The sequence below is a fragment of the Prinia subflava genome, chromosome 7, assembly GCF_021018805.1.
Source record: "Prinia subflava isolate CZ2003 ecotype Zambia chromosome 7, Cam_Psub_1.2, whole genome shotgun sequence".
NCBI lineage: Eukaryota > Metazoa > Chordata > Aves > Passeriformes > Cisticolidae > Prinia > Prinia subflava.
Genome location: NC_086253.1, coordinates 30,485,669 through 30,503,534, shown reverse-complemented (window position 1 = coordinate 30,503,534; position 17,866 = coordinate 30,485,669). Strand labels below are relative to the sequence as shown.

The following is a 17,866-nucleotide window of genomic DNA, read 5'->3' as shown; positions in this document are numbered from 1 at the left end:
AATTCAGCTGGATTAAACTTAATAAGTGGTCCTCTTAAGTGGGAAAGTACAGATTAACATCTGAAAATTAAGATGAGGATTGTAGTCAAAAATGGAAAGTTCGGTACTCCGACCAAATTGCTGCAATCAGCTTGAGTCACAGACAAGCACATGAAGAGCTGAACTGTAAAGTGTGTCTTCATGGGCTTGACAGGCGTGGCCATGACTAAAGGCTGTATAAACTGGAGCAAGAATTCTGTGTCAAACATAGATGTTTCACACATATAAACCAGTTATTTTAAACCTGTCCTGGGTCTACTCCTGCACTTATGTTTTATCTGTGGCACCTCAACGTGAAGGATTTTAAGCTGTTGTGACATAAGACCTAGACCAGGAAACTATTACAGGGGCTGTGACATTTCAGGTAGTACAAGACAACTAACTTCTCAGGACAATTAACATGTGTAGTTTGTTGGTTGAGATCTTAAGTATAGTCATGTAATTGAGTGGCTTAATTAGAGTTTGGGGAGGAAGAGGAAGAAATTCTGATGTAAAATGACCTCTGTAACCTCTTTTTAGTGTGTTGGTCATTACTAGTGATTAGCTTCAAACTAATAGGTTTGTGTTGCTGAGGGCCATTCAGGAGACTGTTCTTGAAGTTCTGAACTGCAGATGTGGACAATGGGATAAAGACGAAGCATGTTTCCTACTTCAGGATTTCATTACAGATGCCTCAGAGGGAGATCATTAGTTTCTCACAGTGGTGGTGTGTGGGTTGAGTTGTTGGCTTTTTGGTTTCTGTTTTTTTCTTAAAACAGATGCCTTCTGTGAAAGATGGGGCAACACAAGGGAAAAACATACCAAAGAAAGACCAAATCATGCTACGAAGTGTATTAACTCCCAAGGTTAAAATGGTGCCATCTGTGTCGACCTTGAAGAGAGGATGTGAAAATAAAACTATCAGCACTGTTAAAACCCCTTCTCAAAAAGAAGCTCTTCTGTCATCAAGTTCCGGTAAGAGAATTTTTCACTGGAATATTACCACTTAACCACTTTCTTAAAATTAAGGTATCACACTTAATGTAATTTCTGACACAAGTTTTAGGGTGGTACAGAGCTATATGTCGGTGTTAAATACAATACTGTCTAAATTGTAAATTGCTAATACCAGGGCAAAAAAAGAAAGGCAGGTTACCACTCATAGTTGTAAAATCTCATAAGGACTGTGTTTAGGAGGGTGTGGTGCTATTAGAAAAATCAATATTAAATATTATTTACATTTGGTTATATTGTAGTATTTTGTGAAATTACAACTCAAATTACCTAAAAGAGGAGCAAATAGAGTGCTCAGGTACAATACTCTTGTGATAAGCAACTGCATGCTATCCCGATGGGAATGAGTCCTTATTTCAGGACATAACATATTTTGTTCAACCTAATTTTAGTACAGGTCTGTAGTTTCTAGAAAGGGGAGCACATAACTGAAGGTGAAACTACTGCTTGAGCTGCTAATTTAACTCAGACTGATTAGTACCAAGGGCAGGGATCAATCTCTCATCTAGTCTGTAGGCTGCTGTTCAAATCTCATGACTAGAAACTACATTCTGTAACTGTATTACAGGGATTCAGAAGTGCTCTGGTAGGTTATGTGCTGGGTTTTTTTAACCAAGTGTGGCACTCTAACTAGTTGCAAAGGTAGCCTGTCTATGAATGACTACACTACAATGCACTGTAATTTGGAAAGTGCACACCCAGCTATACCCAGTAAAACCTGTTCCTTTTTTTTCTTTTTTAACCCACTCAATCTGTGATTATAAAACAGTAAAAAATAGTCCTCTTAATTATATCCAGGTGGTGAAGTGTGATAAAATCTGTATATGTATTCCTTTATGGGATGAGTCCCTCAAAGAAAGTGGATATAGATTATTCTCCCACTTGAGGCTTGCTATGAGGCACTTGCTCTGTGAACCAGGCACCAACCTGTAGACTTACAGTTTCTTGGAGAACACATCACCCCTCTAAATACCAACCTAGAGCTTTCTGGTGTGTAATTACAGCCTTAGAAGAAGAGAGATGGATATAGATATAGAGTTTTCCATTAGGTTATTAATGCAGATAAGATTTATGATACTGTCACTAGAAATAAATGTAAGCATAGGTAAGGTATAGGACTAACTTCTTCCCTTCAGAAAAAAAAAATGTATTTACAGAAGTCATTTGATGTTGAAAATAAAAACATTTACTCCCCAGATTTTTTTTTAAGATAAACCTGTCGCTTCGTAACTAATCGATGTATGTTGAAATTATGGTAGTCAAAAGAATATTTCCCAAATTTTTCCCACTGGAAAAAGGGTGCTTAAACTAAAAGCACGAAGCAGCACTTTAACTAATTTCAAACTTGTGGTGTGATCTGGTAAGTCTGGAACCTTAATGCTGCACGTGAGAAGAAATTTGTTTTCTCCATGTCCTTTCCCCAGTCCCTTGTTCCTAGCTCACTGTTCCTGGCACATACCACCTTTCATCTTGTTTATGCAGTGTTTTGGTGCTACAGAGTAGGATTTGATGCATTCAGCTGTATCAGGTTAACTTCCCCATCCCTTACAAAGGGAGTTTTTGAACATGTGTCCTTGCTCCCTGGTAAACCTTGTACTGGTGCAAATCAGAGGATAGGATTATGGGGTGGGATATGGGGCAAAGTAGGAGTTATTTGGAATTGCTGCTAAACCCCCACAGTATTATGTGACCACAGCTTTCAGGTAAAACCATATCTACTGCTGCTTACCCCTTCTGTTTTTTAACATTTTTGAAGTAAAGCTGTACATATACTTTTTGTGACAAAGTGCCAGTTTGTAAGCCAAATCCAGTTACCTGTTTAGCATAAAGCATGAAGGGAATAACTATTTTTTTCCAGTGGAGTCACTTGAACAGTTTGATATCAAACTTCAGCCCCCAGATAAATCATTCAGTAGCTGTACAGTTGTTTGCTGTCAGGATTTTGTCAGACTACAGACAAACTAGCTAAATCCAGAAAGGAAAGGACTTCTGGAGGTCGCTTAGTCCAGCCCCTGCTGCCTGTAACTGGGTCAGTACTGAATTCAGACTAGGTTGTTCAGTAGTTTGTCGAGTTTTAAAAATGTCCAATCCTAACAAACTTGTTTCTTCCTGAGGTACTAACATATATGCAGCTATGTCTTAATCAGGTACTGATAGTATTTGGATCACTGGGCAACAAGAGAAGTTTGTGTAGTTGAATCCATTAACTACTCCGAACTAGGGAAATGGTACTACAGCTCTTTGTCAACTCTCACATGTGTATGGTGAGGAGCAGAAGTGGTGCATCTGTCCAAAATGCACTAGTGTGTGCATTCTTCCTAGAATAATCAAGAGCTTGCGAGGATTGCGTTCACACAATCAAGAAATGGAAGAAAAAAAAAGTTGTGTATAAAACACTAGTTATAAGATCCTTGGAACTTGTCAGGAGTTGAGATTTTGATTTTTTTTTCCATTTGTAAAACTTAAGTACTCAGTGGTAACATACTAACCCAATAGAAAGCATTTCTTCTCAGGAAATTTCCTGATTTTCACCTGAACATAAGACAGCAGACGGAGAGCAGAACTCATATCCCAAACACTGTATTTTTGTGGGGTTATTTGCAGAGCATATTGGGCTAGAAATAGCTGGGTTTGTTTATTTCAAAATTGTTGCTGAGCATTTTTCACCAGTATTGATGTATCTTAGCTGGAACTTGAAGATTTTGCTGAATTAGAAATAGGTTTTCTAAAAGACAAGCACACCTTGATCCACTGTATCAGATTTGGGAAATGGTGAAACCCCATTTCTGCAACTGTGACCAGATTTCCAGATTTGCGGCAAGATAGATGCCTCAAAATTATTTCTGTAACTGTTTATCTCTCTGTTCATAAGAGGGGATGACACACTCACTGTAAGACAAAAACCTTAATTCACTACAGGTAACTTTCCATGGTAGTGTGTGTAAGTTTCTGTAGTACTGGAGGAAGGCTGTATGTCTGGCTGTGTTTGTTTTCTGTCAGTGAAAACATTTATTAGAATTCAAGACACAGAATAACATGTTTGACTTACCCATTTTTATATGGATAAGGATATATAATTTCAGAGCCCAGGTAGAGGACTTTGAACTAGTTTCAGAATCAAAGCAACTGTTGTTTTTGTTCCCATGAAACACACAGAGCCTTCTAATTTGGATGTACCGTAGCCAGTGTGGAGGAGTAATAGCCTGATAACAGTTGAGGTTTTATGGTTTGAGGAGAGTCATGTCTTTGCCTCACTTGAAGGGAGGAGTTAAAGGGGATTGGAAAAGCCAAGGAGCTTTGGTGTTCCCATGGAACATCACTCCAAGATTTTCAGCTATCACACCTGCCCCAGCAACTGTATATTACCACCTGTGCAGTTGAACAAAAGCATTGTAACAGTTTCAGCCACAGGAAATTATTTGAACAGCATCAAATAGAAAACTTAATGATTCACAGTAAATCTAAAAATGTGTATTCCCACCAATTCCTTTCTTACCTTCTTTTGCTGACTACAACCTACCTGAAATTATGTAAAGGAAGAATCTTTACCTGCAAATAAGACTTCTGATATGCTATAACTTCATCTCCACTTCTGCCTTAAAAATACACCATTACTTTAAATTATCTCCTCACTGTAAGAAACTTCACATTGTTGTCTTAGCTCTGTCAAGCCTTGTATGTAATTGAAACTCTTTGGGAATCTGAAAGTATCAGTAATACTATTCCTTTGCTTACTGTTAAAGACTTGGAGAAATCAATGGAAACCATATAAATCATCTGTATAACAAAAAATGTCTCTTGCTATCCAGTGGGGTGTTTTTTGACATTTTGGGTACCCTTTTGTCTCTGATTGAAGTCACTGATATCCCTTCAGCAGTATAGCAGCCCTGTGCTTTACTTGTAATTTCCATGAATCCAATCTAGTGATCACTCCCTTTTTCCCTTGATGGTATTTTCATAGCATTTAACAAGACCAGTGAAAGCTTGGATACAGAGAAGCTTGAAAGTATGAATTCTGTATTTCCTTAAAGATGTTTTTGAACAAGTGAGACCTTTCCCTTATGACAGGTTGATCATACTGGAGGAGTTTTCCAGTGTTCTGCAACTACCAGAAGCATGGGAAAAATAATTCTCCAAGTGCTATAGAAAATATGTTCATGCAGGTTTAGTAATACTTTGAAATACTGATTTTCTTTTTACTTCATAATTGCTAAATTCATGCAGTTGTATTTTGGCTTGATCATACATTAAATTTGTGATTGAGAGAAGTTTCCATAGTTAAAACCAGAACAGGCAGTGACAGATTAAGACTCAGTTTATTGAGTGTTATTGCTGTTTATTAAACAAAGAAAGCCTTCACAGATGGAAAATTCAAACCAAATGGTTTCAGTCAGTTTTCATATAGCTGGAAACATGTATAAACTTGGTAATTCAGGGCTTCTTGGTATAACCTTTCACAATACTAGTGAAGCAGGACCAAAACAATTTTGTTCCACTAAGGATTCCACAGTGCCTGAATCTTTGTTCTGGCACTGAACTAGGAGCCAACCCAAGTATAGTTACTGAAAACAACATTTCAGCTTGTATCATTCCTGTTATCTACCATGTGACTCTTTAAAGCTGGATTGACATGTTGCCAAGAGGAAACAAAATATTTAAAAAGACAAACATAACTTCCAGCTTCTCTGGATTGAAACAGTCAAAACTTTACTCAGAATCCTAGAACAGACAGTCACTTGTGAAGGTGTTTATATATTTTCTCATAAACAAGTCTAAAATGTACTAGGGCCTACATATAAGGCGTAAAATTTAGTTTCAGCCAGTCTTTTTATGCTTTTCTTTTACAGAGCAGCCAGGTTCTTTTATGGATCCTAAAAGCAGGTTCCTCATACACTAATTTACCCAAGATGATTATTTGTCCTTCTTAGTCCAGATTACTGGGTTTCAGTCTTCTTTTCAGTATGCTTTTTCTTTACTATATCTGTACTAATTAAAGCTGTGTTAAAAGTGAACTTAAAACTTGCATGTTCCCCTTCAGCGGTATAGGAAGGAGGAAACTAATACATGGGTCTCCACAGAACATAAGGACTGTAGTCCATAGTATGACACAAAGTTTGTCTGTGATCCTTCTTCGGTCATCTTAATCCAGACATCTCCACTGCATAGTGACTCTGTGTCATAACCAGTTCTCTAAACTGGAGAAAAACTTACTGAGTGTATCCAAAAGGACTTTTGTCCAGTTGATGAGTTTGTGGGAGTTCGGCAAACAGTGTTAATTATGAGGGCCTGGGGGCCTTGCTGTTTATTGTTTCTCCAGTCGCTCGAGTTGGATTTGCCTGGTAATGTTTCCTTTGCCCTCACATCCTAGACATCCTCAACAGAAATGGTTTGCTGGAAGATGTCTGGAGCAATATATTTACTTGTGCTGAGTACTGACCCCTAAACTCTTGCCCCAGGTGTTGATCATGCAGCTACAAAATGGTCAGTTTACAATTTGCAGCCAGAAAGGAGCCATAAGATGATGTAATCTGAATGTAGCTTTGTCGATTTGCTTTTAGCCTTGACTACCTGCACTATCAGAAAAGTTTACCATAACTTTGACACCTATTTTCTTTTGTTACTTTTCATTAACAAGGAACTCTTCCTCTGGGATAGGTTCTGCTTGTGTTTTTGCAAGCCTTTCATAGACTTCATCATAAAAATGTATTTTGGAATAAGATACTTCCTATTTAGCTTTGGAAGTCAAGTTGACCCTGAGAAACAAGTAAAAGGGCTTTTGTTTGTGAGGTAGTATGGGATCTGTTGCTATGAATGATTTCAAAGCAAGCTGGTTTATTTATCTCTGTTTGGATGTGGTTCTCTGAGTTTTGAGGGGTTGGGGGAAAAGAGGCAGAGGGAGTTGGAAATATTTGAGTTTATGGTAATTTAGATAATCTACTGGCTTTCAAAAAGGGGATGTTTCATCCTGTCAGCTTTGTTTAAGGTGCCATCAGTGACTGTAGTTAGGGAAATAATTTTTTTATGTATGTTCCCAGACTTTTTACGGGCAACTTTGTGACTAGCCCTACTGAAGTTTTAGCATGTTCTACCTGTACCAAGAAGCGTGATCGTACTTGCAGAGACTGATTCTAACAGTCAGCATATTGACACTGTCAGAAACGTGGATGTATCTATAGAATATTCTCCTTTAGGAGAGAGATGTGCACTACTTCCCTGCCAGGGGAATTTCTTGGTGCCTAGTCATTTACTTGCGAGGACATGCTGGTGTGTCTTCAAATAACTCTTTACTTGTACTGCTTAGTTCTGAATTCTCTTAGGGTAGGGTAAAGGAGGAGGGAAAAATGCATAATTGTCTTCCAGAAGAAATTTGTTTTGCTGCAGTGAGCTTCATCTTTCATTCAAGGAACACATTAAGTCCCACAACAGAAAACTTAAAAGATTTGTAGATAACATAAGTTTTAAAGCTGCAATCTAAGTAAAAAAAAAAATTCAGTGCCTAACACAGCTGAAGGGTGTGTGGTATGGAGAGCTGGACAATAATGAAAAGTATGATTGGATGAGGCTGATGGTTTTCTTTTGCCTCAGCTTACCTTGCAGTACATTGATTTGATTTCTTGTGCCCAGTACTCCTAAACAGACAGAACTTTACCATAGCTGTGTTAAGCTAGTGGTTGGGAGTGGATTGTTTAGGTCAGCATGCAGCCTGCCACAGCCTCCTGGCAAAACCAGAGTGGGCAACCTTTGTCACTGCTGTGCCTGGGAAGCTGGTGTAAAACTATCTGCTGTCCAGAGACAGGCTTTGCCTGGAGGTCATAGAAGGTGGCTGCATGACTGTGCAGAGATGGTCTCTCATGGGGCTGCTCTAGTTTAGTCTACAAATGAAAAAACCTAAAATGAACTAAATTCAGCAGGCATCATTATGAGCAAGGCAGGAGGTGAGAGAGCAGGTGTGAGCTCAAACTTGAGAAAAGAGAAGGGCTGTTTCTAGGTACTGGAGAGGTCATAGTGCGAGGGGTTGAGAGGAAGATGAGGAAGGGAGGTCTCTGTGGAAGGGTTTAACTGTGAGGAAATTTGCCACATTTCAAAACTGGACCAGATAGGGAAGGACAAAAGTGAAATTGAACAGTAGGCACACATTAACCACTACTCTTCCTCTCCCTTCCTCTAACTGAAAACACCCCAATCACTCTTCTGATGGTGGAATCATTTGAGGGGAAAAAAGATTGTTTTGATTGTTGGTAACTGCCAATAAATGCTCTGTGGTAGTGATGAGCCAGTTTTAGTCCAAGAATGTTTAGCTGCAAGCGGATGAACATGTGAACGCCTACCTGCATGGGTACTGTCACCCTAGTTATATTTTTGGCACTAGCTTATCGCTGGTTCCTTGCTAACTGTCTGAGAATTGTAGGGGAATGTGAAGAGAGTGCTGTGGAAGTCTGTAGTAATGGAGAATTGAATCTTGCCTTAGTACAGAGCTGTTCTCTGACCAGCTGTTACCTCTGACCAGCTAAATTTCTCTCCTATAAATATTTCAAGACCCAGAAATAACTTGACATTCCCTGGTTTTGTCCATATTTATGTTGAACATTTGAGCATTCATAGCAACGTAATGTAGCTGTGTTCTGCCTTTTTGGTAATTTTGGTAGTAATTTGAGACTTTAAAAGGGGGAGATAATTGAAAAGACATTACCGTAGAATTACAAAACATACTGTAACCACTCTTCCTTCCTTGAAGGAACACTGATACATGTATGGCATAACAGATAATAGAGTCAATAATGCTGAATGGCTAATCAGAGAAACTGAAGAGCTTGCAGCCATGAGCAAACTGTTAGTAATGCTACTGCTTTACACTGTTTAAGATGGCAACCACAAGCACTCTTACACATATGCTGACAGGTCCACTGGAAACAATACCAAAGTCTAGTTTGTGTTTCCATTATTTACTTGCTCTTTTCAATAGATGCCAAAAACCAGCATATTTTCTTAAGAAGTAAGAAGGCTTATTCCCTGTGCTTTATCAAGACCTTGTACTGTAGGCATAGACAGGGCTTTTTCACCAGCTAAGAAGTTTAGCATTTTTAAAACAGAGCCCTTTGGATTTTTAAACTTGCTGGGAAAATCAGAAATGCATAAAGCAAAAATCCGAAATTCAACATTTTCAAGAGATTAGGCATTGGAGCGCCAAAACAGCTATTAGTGTTAGCTCTAGGTTTAAATAAAAGCAGCAACAGCGAACAGTATCCTTCAAAAAACTCCTTTTGCACTTAGTGTGCCCAAAGTTTGTGTTTGGAAAAGGCTTCCAACCACTCATGTCATGTATCTCTGTGGATGCCAGTTGCTCATTGTTCAGCTCTAGATGTAAAATGTGTTCATGGGTTTTGAAATGGTGGACATGAAATTTCAGAATTTATGAATACGTATTTGGCTTTACAGTCTGCCTCATGTCAACATTCTGTCAATGTGTGGTTTTTTAGGCTCCAGTGCTGTTTAAAGGAAGCCTTAACTTTTTCTTGACAATAACCACCTATAATGGATTGGATATGAAATGATGATTATTTGAATAAGGATATAAAGGCTGACTTCAGAGCTTTTTGAAGAATGAGCTTTGTTCTTTGCTTATTTCCATTCCAATACAAGAGAGACTTTAACATAGTTCAAGTAAGATGGTTGTTGCATGGAGACTTTTTTCTAAAGAATTGCCAACTCATTAGTTCACTGTAGAGGAATGTGGTATTTCTGGTATCCCACTTCAGTGTCTAGATTAAATAACTGATGAAAGGCTGTTACTTTGATGCTACTGCTTGTTGTCTTTATAATAATGGTTAACTAAATATCCTGCTTTTATGCTCATTTCTAGTACTTTTGTTTGTATTCCATATCTTCCTGCTTCTGTCTTCCAAACCTTTGCATTTAATTCTTTGTAATTCCTTTCTTAGGAAATGGTACTTAAGAAAAAACCTTTAAAACCATTAGTTGAAGTAATACCTAGAATAGTTGTTCAATGGTCTTGTGTCATGACTTCAATTCACCCCTCAAGCTGGGCTTCTGGAAAATGTATTTGAGTGCTTGAGTAATTACTTTAATAGAAGCATTGTAGGAAAGTACCAACCAGCAGAAAAACTAAGAGAAAAGGTCATCTGTTTGATCTGCTTTTGAAACTGGACATCCTAGAGATTGCTGTGCTCACTGGATGGGTTTGAGTTCAGAGCACTGCCACACTCCAGCCTCTGCAGAGAAGCTGGGCTTGGTATAGGGAACATGCTGTACTAGACAGGACTGAGATTTTCACATGCTTACTTTGACCGCTCTTGAGTGAAAATCACTGTGAAGAAAACCGGATTTTGTTCCTGTATGTTTTGGACTGGATGACTGAGTCCAGCACAATGGCAATCAAACATGTTCCCTTCATCTTGAAGTCATCAAATGCAGCTGATAAAATCATTTGTTCCTGTAGCTCCCTTTTGTAATGGAGAACTTTAACTCACTAAATCATACAAACTTAACACACAGTGTTTGTACAGTGACTTTTTTCTGTTTGTTTTTTGGGGGAGTTGTTTGGGTTTGTACCTTGTGGTGCTGGGAGGCTGTTGAGAAAAGGAATTCCTAACTGGTTTGAATTCGTTATTTTCCTGGTTTGTTGACTCATTAATGAAACAAGATTTTAGAAAACATTGTGAAAAGTTTTATAAAGCTTTCTGTTTGTTCTATGACATGCAAATGTGACAAACTTTTTTGGTCAAACACATAAAATTATTTCTGTTACGTTGTCTGGAGTGCTGTTTCAGAAGTGTTTTTAAAAACTGTGAATTTGTAGTTTGTGGTGTCCTCATAGCACAGCAAAGCTTGTATGCTCTTTAGCATGTTCCATATGTTCAATTGTCCCTTTCAGTAACTTTCAAAAAATTCTAAAATATGACTGAGAATTTTGTCTCAGAGGTTTATACCAGGCTACACTAAAGCTATATACAGAATCAGAGTTCTGCATAGTAATGGCAAGTGGTAAAAGTGCACCTGTGAAGAGAGATCTGATGCAAAGCTTAATTGCTCACTGAAGCTTGTGTGTTCTATTCAGTGACCAGTAATATGTAATATGCTAATGCAGGTTTAGTATATATTGTAAGCGAGGTTTCTCTTTTGTTTCTGAATTGATCTGAACTGAGGAAAGTAGCTTAGACGTACCTTCCTTTACCAGTCCTGTTCCTGGTTTTGTGTACTTCATACAGGATGTTTTGAGACAAGTTAATCCTATCACACCACCTACTGTTGAAAGGCAGACATTGGGCATGTTTTTCTTGTCTAACCCCTTAATGTCATGATTTCCGAGTTTGCTACAAATTGAAGGTTTCTTGGTTGTTAGTATTTAAGAATAGAAATCTTGTGGTAAAACTAGTATTGCTTAAGGTGGAAATTATTGCTAATCCTTTCATATTTCAGCAATTTTCTAGCTTAAGAGAAGTTGAAATTTTGTTTATAGTGACAAGAATGAAGGGAAGGGTATTCTCTTTAAATAGAAATTTGATTGTTCTAAGTCAAATCTGAGACACTGTAGTTGCTTCTTCTCCATCAAGATAAACTGTCAGCTTTGAAAATGGCAGTGACATAAGAAATTAATATATTTTAGATAGTTTTTCTTATAATAAATAACAAATTATTTTCTAAAAAATGTAATTCTGTCTCACATACCTCTGCTTTTGTACAAAATTTTCTCTTATCCATATTCAGAAGGCTCTATTAAGATCTTGATACTAGAGCTGACAGGAGTCAACTCAGAGCTCGCAAGAGAAGTCTGTGTGTATATAGCTTCTCTGGGCCACTGAAATTTTAATCTAGGTGCACACTTTTCAGGAAATAAACTAAAAGATTAATTTGTCTAAATTAAGGTTTTCTTGTGGAAAGTGTATTTTCTTTGTTAGTAGTGCAAGAGTGAGCTTCTCCTACACGTACCTCTTGTATAGATTCTTTTCCTATTTGATCAACTTAGCTGTTGGGTGTTTGTATTCAGCAAGTTCAAATGACAACTGCACATAATACAAAAATGTTTCTGCACCAGCTGGTCATTAAGAACTTGGTTTGGGAAGTTAAACTAGTTCTGTAGAACTACTCAGTTTTCAGGGTATTATATGAGTACAAAGCCATTTAATACTCTCATGCTATCTTATTCCTTGAAAGAATATTATCTTTTAGAGTGTTCTGTCAAAGGGGAGTGGGGTTGTGAATCTGTTTTGGGGAGGAACAAACAGAAGAATCCTTTCTTAGATTGTCTTTGAAATGGAGGTTATATTTTTGTGGTATTGCCAGTACAGCAAACCATAATGTGAAGTAGGAATATGCAAAAAAAAGACTTTTTTTTTATGTGTGCAGGTGTCTGCACTGAAGGAAAATCTGTTAAGCTCTCGACTTTTTTCTAAGGCTTTAAGTCCTTGGAACAGTTTTTCTGCCTTTACAGCACTTTTTACCATGTCAATAGGAAGTAGATTAAACTATTTTATATGGATTTTTACTGTGTAAATATTTGTATTTGTAGGCATATGTGTAAAAGAAGCAATCATTTAAGTTTCTTTCCTACTCCTTCTGTTCTTATTTCTCCCTCCTCTTTCCCCACTAATTGACAGGTGTAGGATCTTTGCCAGGAGAGAAGCATGCCTCAGTGAAAAATTCTCCAGCCTCATGGACTGGCTTTGGTAACTCCCTTGCCAAATCCAAAGTGCCTGTCAAAAGATCAGTGCTTGAAAGAACACCTAGCCTCTCATCAGTCAGCAGTGCTCAGAGTGAGCAAAGTCTTTTCAGCACTAATTGTAAGTATACTTGAGGGTTAGGGGTTTTGATTGATTGATAGCCAGCATCAGTTGCTTTTTGGTAAAAATCCTCTTGGAAGGGAGTCTTGTCTGGCAAGTACCTCTGTTAATTCTGATTTTATTAGTTGTTATTAGTTCTAGGTCTTACTCTTTACTTAGAACTTTCCTTTTTGAGATGTACTGCCTGAAGGAGCTTTGAGCCCTGGATTTTGGGTTGATAATTGGAGATTTTGGTACAACTTCTCTTCCATCCTGAAACATTACATAACCAGCAAGTCTACTTAAGCAAGACTTGCCTAGTGTTTACATGTAGTGTAATATATCTGAACAGAATGGTTACTTACAATATTTGGAACAAGGTTTATAATATTTTGATGCTAAATGTTTTCTTGAGCCGATTTATATTAGCTTGCAGAGTTTTAGGACCAAATACGTAAATGAAATTACAGGCATGTAAGTTACACTTGTTTTAGAAGATAAATCTTCGCATGGGTAGACTTCTGTAATTTCTAAGGTAGCCATAAACATTGGTGTATAACCTAACCAAATCAATCTTGATTAAAATTAGTGAGAAAAATACCAGGGCTTGCTTTTTTTTGAAGTTCTACAGCAGTTCTTAGGAGTTCTGGGGGGAAAAATAGGAAGGAAATAACACAGCTGACTATCAGACATGTTAGTATTCCTAGCTCTGCATATTCAAATAAGTACATTCAAATATTCTGTTACTATCAAATCACCTGTTATATCTTGAAGACTGGGCAAAGGTCTTTTATTCGTGCCAGATGTCACTTAAATCTGGCTTCAATGGACTGAAAAAGTGACTTGTGATTTAACATACGTCTGTGGTTTATATATGCGCATATGCATACACTCTCAACTACATTTTCTTGTATTCTTCTCCCCCTACCCCGTACTGCCTTCATTAAACTAAAACCTAACATATTCCTCAAATGAGTAAGAGTACGTGTGATAAAACATGCATGTGCATCTTGCTGTGTAATGAGATTTGTTCTGATACTGTGACAGCCATGTTGACTTTTGCTGTTCGGTTTTAGAACTGTATCTGGAATTGCTAAGCAGCTTTGTCCTCTCTTCGTTTGCTCCCTCCTGTAACAAAGGAAGGGGTCATCGCTTCATAACAAAGGAGTGTATTCAGATTAAGTATCCAAACAGATGACTCCTTATTTAGCCTGATTTGCTAGCTGCTGTCATCTGTTTTGTCCACTGCCTTCAAGCTTACAATTTTTTCCACTCCGATTCACGAAGACCAAGCAAGAGCAAAATGAGAGGTTGAACATGGCTGCAGTCTCGTAGACTTGAAGCTTGCTTAGATCTTTTTTAAATGACTATACCAGGAGGACTCCGCAGTTGCACAGAAACTAATTTTTCTCCTGTTATTTTCTTCAATTCTACACTAACACCACCGACTGACTCAGGAAGCCACTATGATATTACCTTACTGACATTGCTGGTAGTGGGGTCTTACAGCTTTTGTATTGTTCCTTTGTTAGCCACATTTACTGGGAAGAGAAGTAGGTTGTATTCCTTTTATTTCTATTCTAAAGCATGTATTTTGTTTTGTGGAGGTTGGTGAATATATGCAATGTTTTGATCTGCTGATTTTCTGTGAGATTGTTTTTCTTTAGAGAATTTTTTACACTTGATGAGAATAATTTATATCTAATAGTAAGGTTTTGTAAGTATAATGACTTAAGATTACATGTAATTCATATGCTAGTGAAATTTTTATGACTTTGAATCACACTGGAAAGAACTAAGGAATTTACTTTTTATTCTAATGCTAAGTACAGTGCTGTTCTTGTGTTTTATTCTTTTATTTAGTCTACTATGTAATAATGTCAGAAAACAAATTGTAAAGGTGAAGTGTTTTTATTAGATTGGTGGGACACACAAAGAGCAGACTGGGAGGCTTAATGCTGTGTGTGTCATGAAATGTATGACAAACTACTGTGATCAACTGTCAACAATATTAAATCAAAAAGGCACTTGGCTTGTTTGGAGTTTGTCTTGTGTTAGCAGAGAAAAAGAATGACAAGAGAGCATTTCTCCTGCTTTGTTAGCTCAGCCTTTGGTATGGGATGTCCTTGGATGTGTAATTCCATATGACAGCATTAGAGTTTGTTTTTGTTGGGTTTTTTTTTGGTTTTTTTTGTTTTGTTTTGTTTGTTTTTTGTTTTTTGTCTAATGAGGACTTGAACTTTATAATTCTTTTCTTGAAAATGACTCCTTATTTGAGAAGTTCAAAAATCATGAGATTTGAAATGCTGTTGTTACAAAAAGTATATTTTGTTTGCAGTCAGTTTGAGCATTGAAAACCAGATTTTTTTAACAGTAATCACAGTTTTAGTGCTGAGCTGAAAATACTAGCCTTTGAACATACCAAAATGTTTAACTCTGAGGTTAAGAAAAAGAATCCAGATTTTAATTGCATTAGAATAATTACATATATATATATATAGAGAGAGAGAGTAAATAGTATTTCAGAAGTTAAAGAGCTGATCCTAGGGGTTGACCTGCATCTGCATTTTTGTACAGTCAATACTTGATTCAAATTCTTCTAATGAGTTGAATTTTCAGATCTTTACTGAGCTGAGATCACCTCATACCTGTCCATCTTTATTCAGGATTGCAGTAGCTGCTCCGAATTCTATGAATAAACAGCTTTGAATCTGAAAGTGATCAAACTCTGTAAACCTGTGAGGTTTTGGTGGGGTCATTTTGGGTTTTTTTCCTTCCTGCACACAGCCTGGTTAGCTGACTCCAGAGTTTTAATAGGACGGGTTCTGCCCTAGGTAGTCCTGCACCAAAAGGCTGCTTGCACACCCAAAGCGTTACTTCCATGGTGTGCTGCTGATGTAGAAGAGGAAATAGCACACTAGTTTCCAGACAATTGTTAACTGCTTGCAGTGAACTCTGAGCAAACATCCTTAATTTAGTGATTTACAAAAAACTTTAAGGACTGCTTCATGCCTTGTGCTTTGCTAAAGCAAATTAGTTTTCATTATCTAATGCTGATCAGGGTTAGATTCCCACAGAATAACTGAGTTACTGATGTGTTATGCAAATTGCTCCTTGTGTATAGATTTTTTTTGCAAATATTTAGCTTTTGTGCATTTAGAGAAGCTCCAAATTCCTTTTTTTAAAAAAAAAGATGATGTCTTCAGTTGTGTGTGTTTCTTAAAGGGAAATCCTTTCTGTGGCAGAAAGTATTTAGTGGCCAAAAAGCATCTTTTCGAAGTAGTTAACTTACATGGTTTATACTAGTCTGTTCAAAGACAATAAAATAGTCTCAAGGCTGTATGTCCCATCTTTTGATGAACAATATTAGACATGTAGTTCACACTGCCTTTAAAAAAAAGGTCTCAGTAAAACACTAATCTGAGGCAAACCTGGTAATATATGACAAAAGCTTCCCCCTCTCCCTTCCCCCCCCCCTTTTTTTTTTAATGACTAGAGAGAAAAGCAGCATTGTGATAAACAATTCCACAGTGACTTAATTTTTGCTTGTCTCTGGTAAATGCCATGTGAATTCTTACTCTTTACTGTGTTAGTATCATAAGTTTTAACACCCAAATCAAAGTATACTCAATCTGTACTTACTTTATAAATATTTTCATATCTTTTCTGGACAACTGAAACAATATTTTCCCAGAATTTCAGGTTTTTGATTTTCAAAGAAAAATTTCCATTGTGACCATAAACTCAAGCCTCTTTCAAAGTCATTTAGTCTCTGGTGAAACTGACTTGTCTTATGATTTAATTTTCTCTAAACTATATATGTCTGGAGCAAATTCTTTGTGTTTCTGTTTTGCAGCTGCAAGTTCCACAGTCATCAGGAATGGAGAATGGCCTTCAAAACCAGCCTGCCAGAATGGCACTTCAGGGCCTGTCCCTTTGAAAGCATTACCAAGACCTAGATTGCACTCACTGAGGTCAACTCCAAAAGGTATATGAATCTGTACACAGAGGAGGTAAAATTACATCAGTGGTGCTTCAAGTGTTGTAAGACTTCATAGGGACACTAGAATATTCTTTGTATTGCTGTAATTGATAGAGGTATTTAAGAGAAATGAAGAGATCTGAACTGTGATATGGCTCAGGTTTGCATGGTACAGGGACTAAATGCACCGTGCTACATTGCAGGAGTCATCACATGGGGTTTGCTTTGTTTAAAGAGGTCTTTTTGTTCAGAAAATTCAGGGCACAGACTTGGTCACTGTTTGTAATCTGCAGAATAGACATACCCTGAATTTTTATCCTGAGCGTATGGATGCTCTTGTCTTTATGCAGACTTTATACTATCTTCACCCCATTCAGGACCAAAAGGGCATTGGGAGATGGGGATATATTTTTGAATAAAATATTGTTAGAATGTATCTTCTGTAGATCAATGACATTTTCCCATCTTTCAAAGGCAAAAGTCACAGAAACCTAGCTTTTCATGTTGTTTTTTCTTGATATTCTTCTTATGGGCTGTATTAGAAGCTTTAATGGAGACAAGACAATTAAGCGTGTTTTATCATCTTGTGCTAAAAGAAACATTAAATGTACTTCCTGACTTTTTATTAAACATTGTTCAGGTTCCTATTTTGGTTCGAGCTGAGAACTCTTGATTGGCCAACAGCATGTCTTCCACTCAAGCCACAAACACCAGTTGACAAGTTATTCTCTGCCCAAAATTAGACATAATGGGAGCAGATAAATAAGCTTGCTGTGTCTCTTTCCTAAGTCCTAGCTGCAATCAGCTTGCTTCTGACCATCTTTGTGGTGAACTGGTCATTGTAATTGGATAAACCTAATTAAATGCTGTACTCCTGCATTAGACTTAAATTTTAAGCTGGTATCTGACATAGTTGACAATAAATAAGAGATGCCTGCCAAATGTGTTGCTGTAATGACATGCTTTAAAAGAGCAAACAGTGGAAAGAAACAGAATTTGCCACAGATTATAAGTCACTTTGAAACAAACAGGAGTCATATGGCTTTCTGACAATCTGATGCTTTCTGTTGGGGTC

General features: G+C 37.4%; 1 protein-coding gene across 3 annotated transcripts in view; it reads left to right on the top strand.

Moving 5' to 3' along the window:
- Positions 1-17,866, top strand: part of MTUS1 (microtubule associated scaffold protein 1) — a 147,592-nt gene that overhangs the window by 51,780 nt on the left and 77,946 nt on the right. For 2 of the 3 annotated variants that reach the window (XM_063402038.1, XM_063402037.1), the window contains exons 3-5: positions 798-993; positions 12,648-12,830; positions 16,666-16,797. In XM_063402038.1, coding sequence (XP_063258108.1) covers positions 798-993; positions 12,648-12,830; positions 16,666-16,797 — 511 coding nt within the window. The remainder of the gene's footprint in view (positions 1-797; positions 994-12,647; positions 12,831-16,665; positions 16,798-17,866) is intronic. The other variant, XM_063402039.1, reaches the window with a different exon arrangement.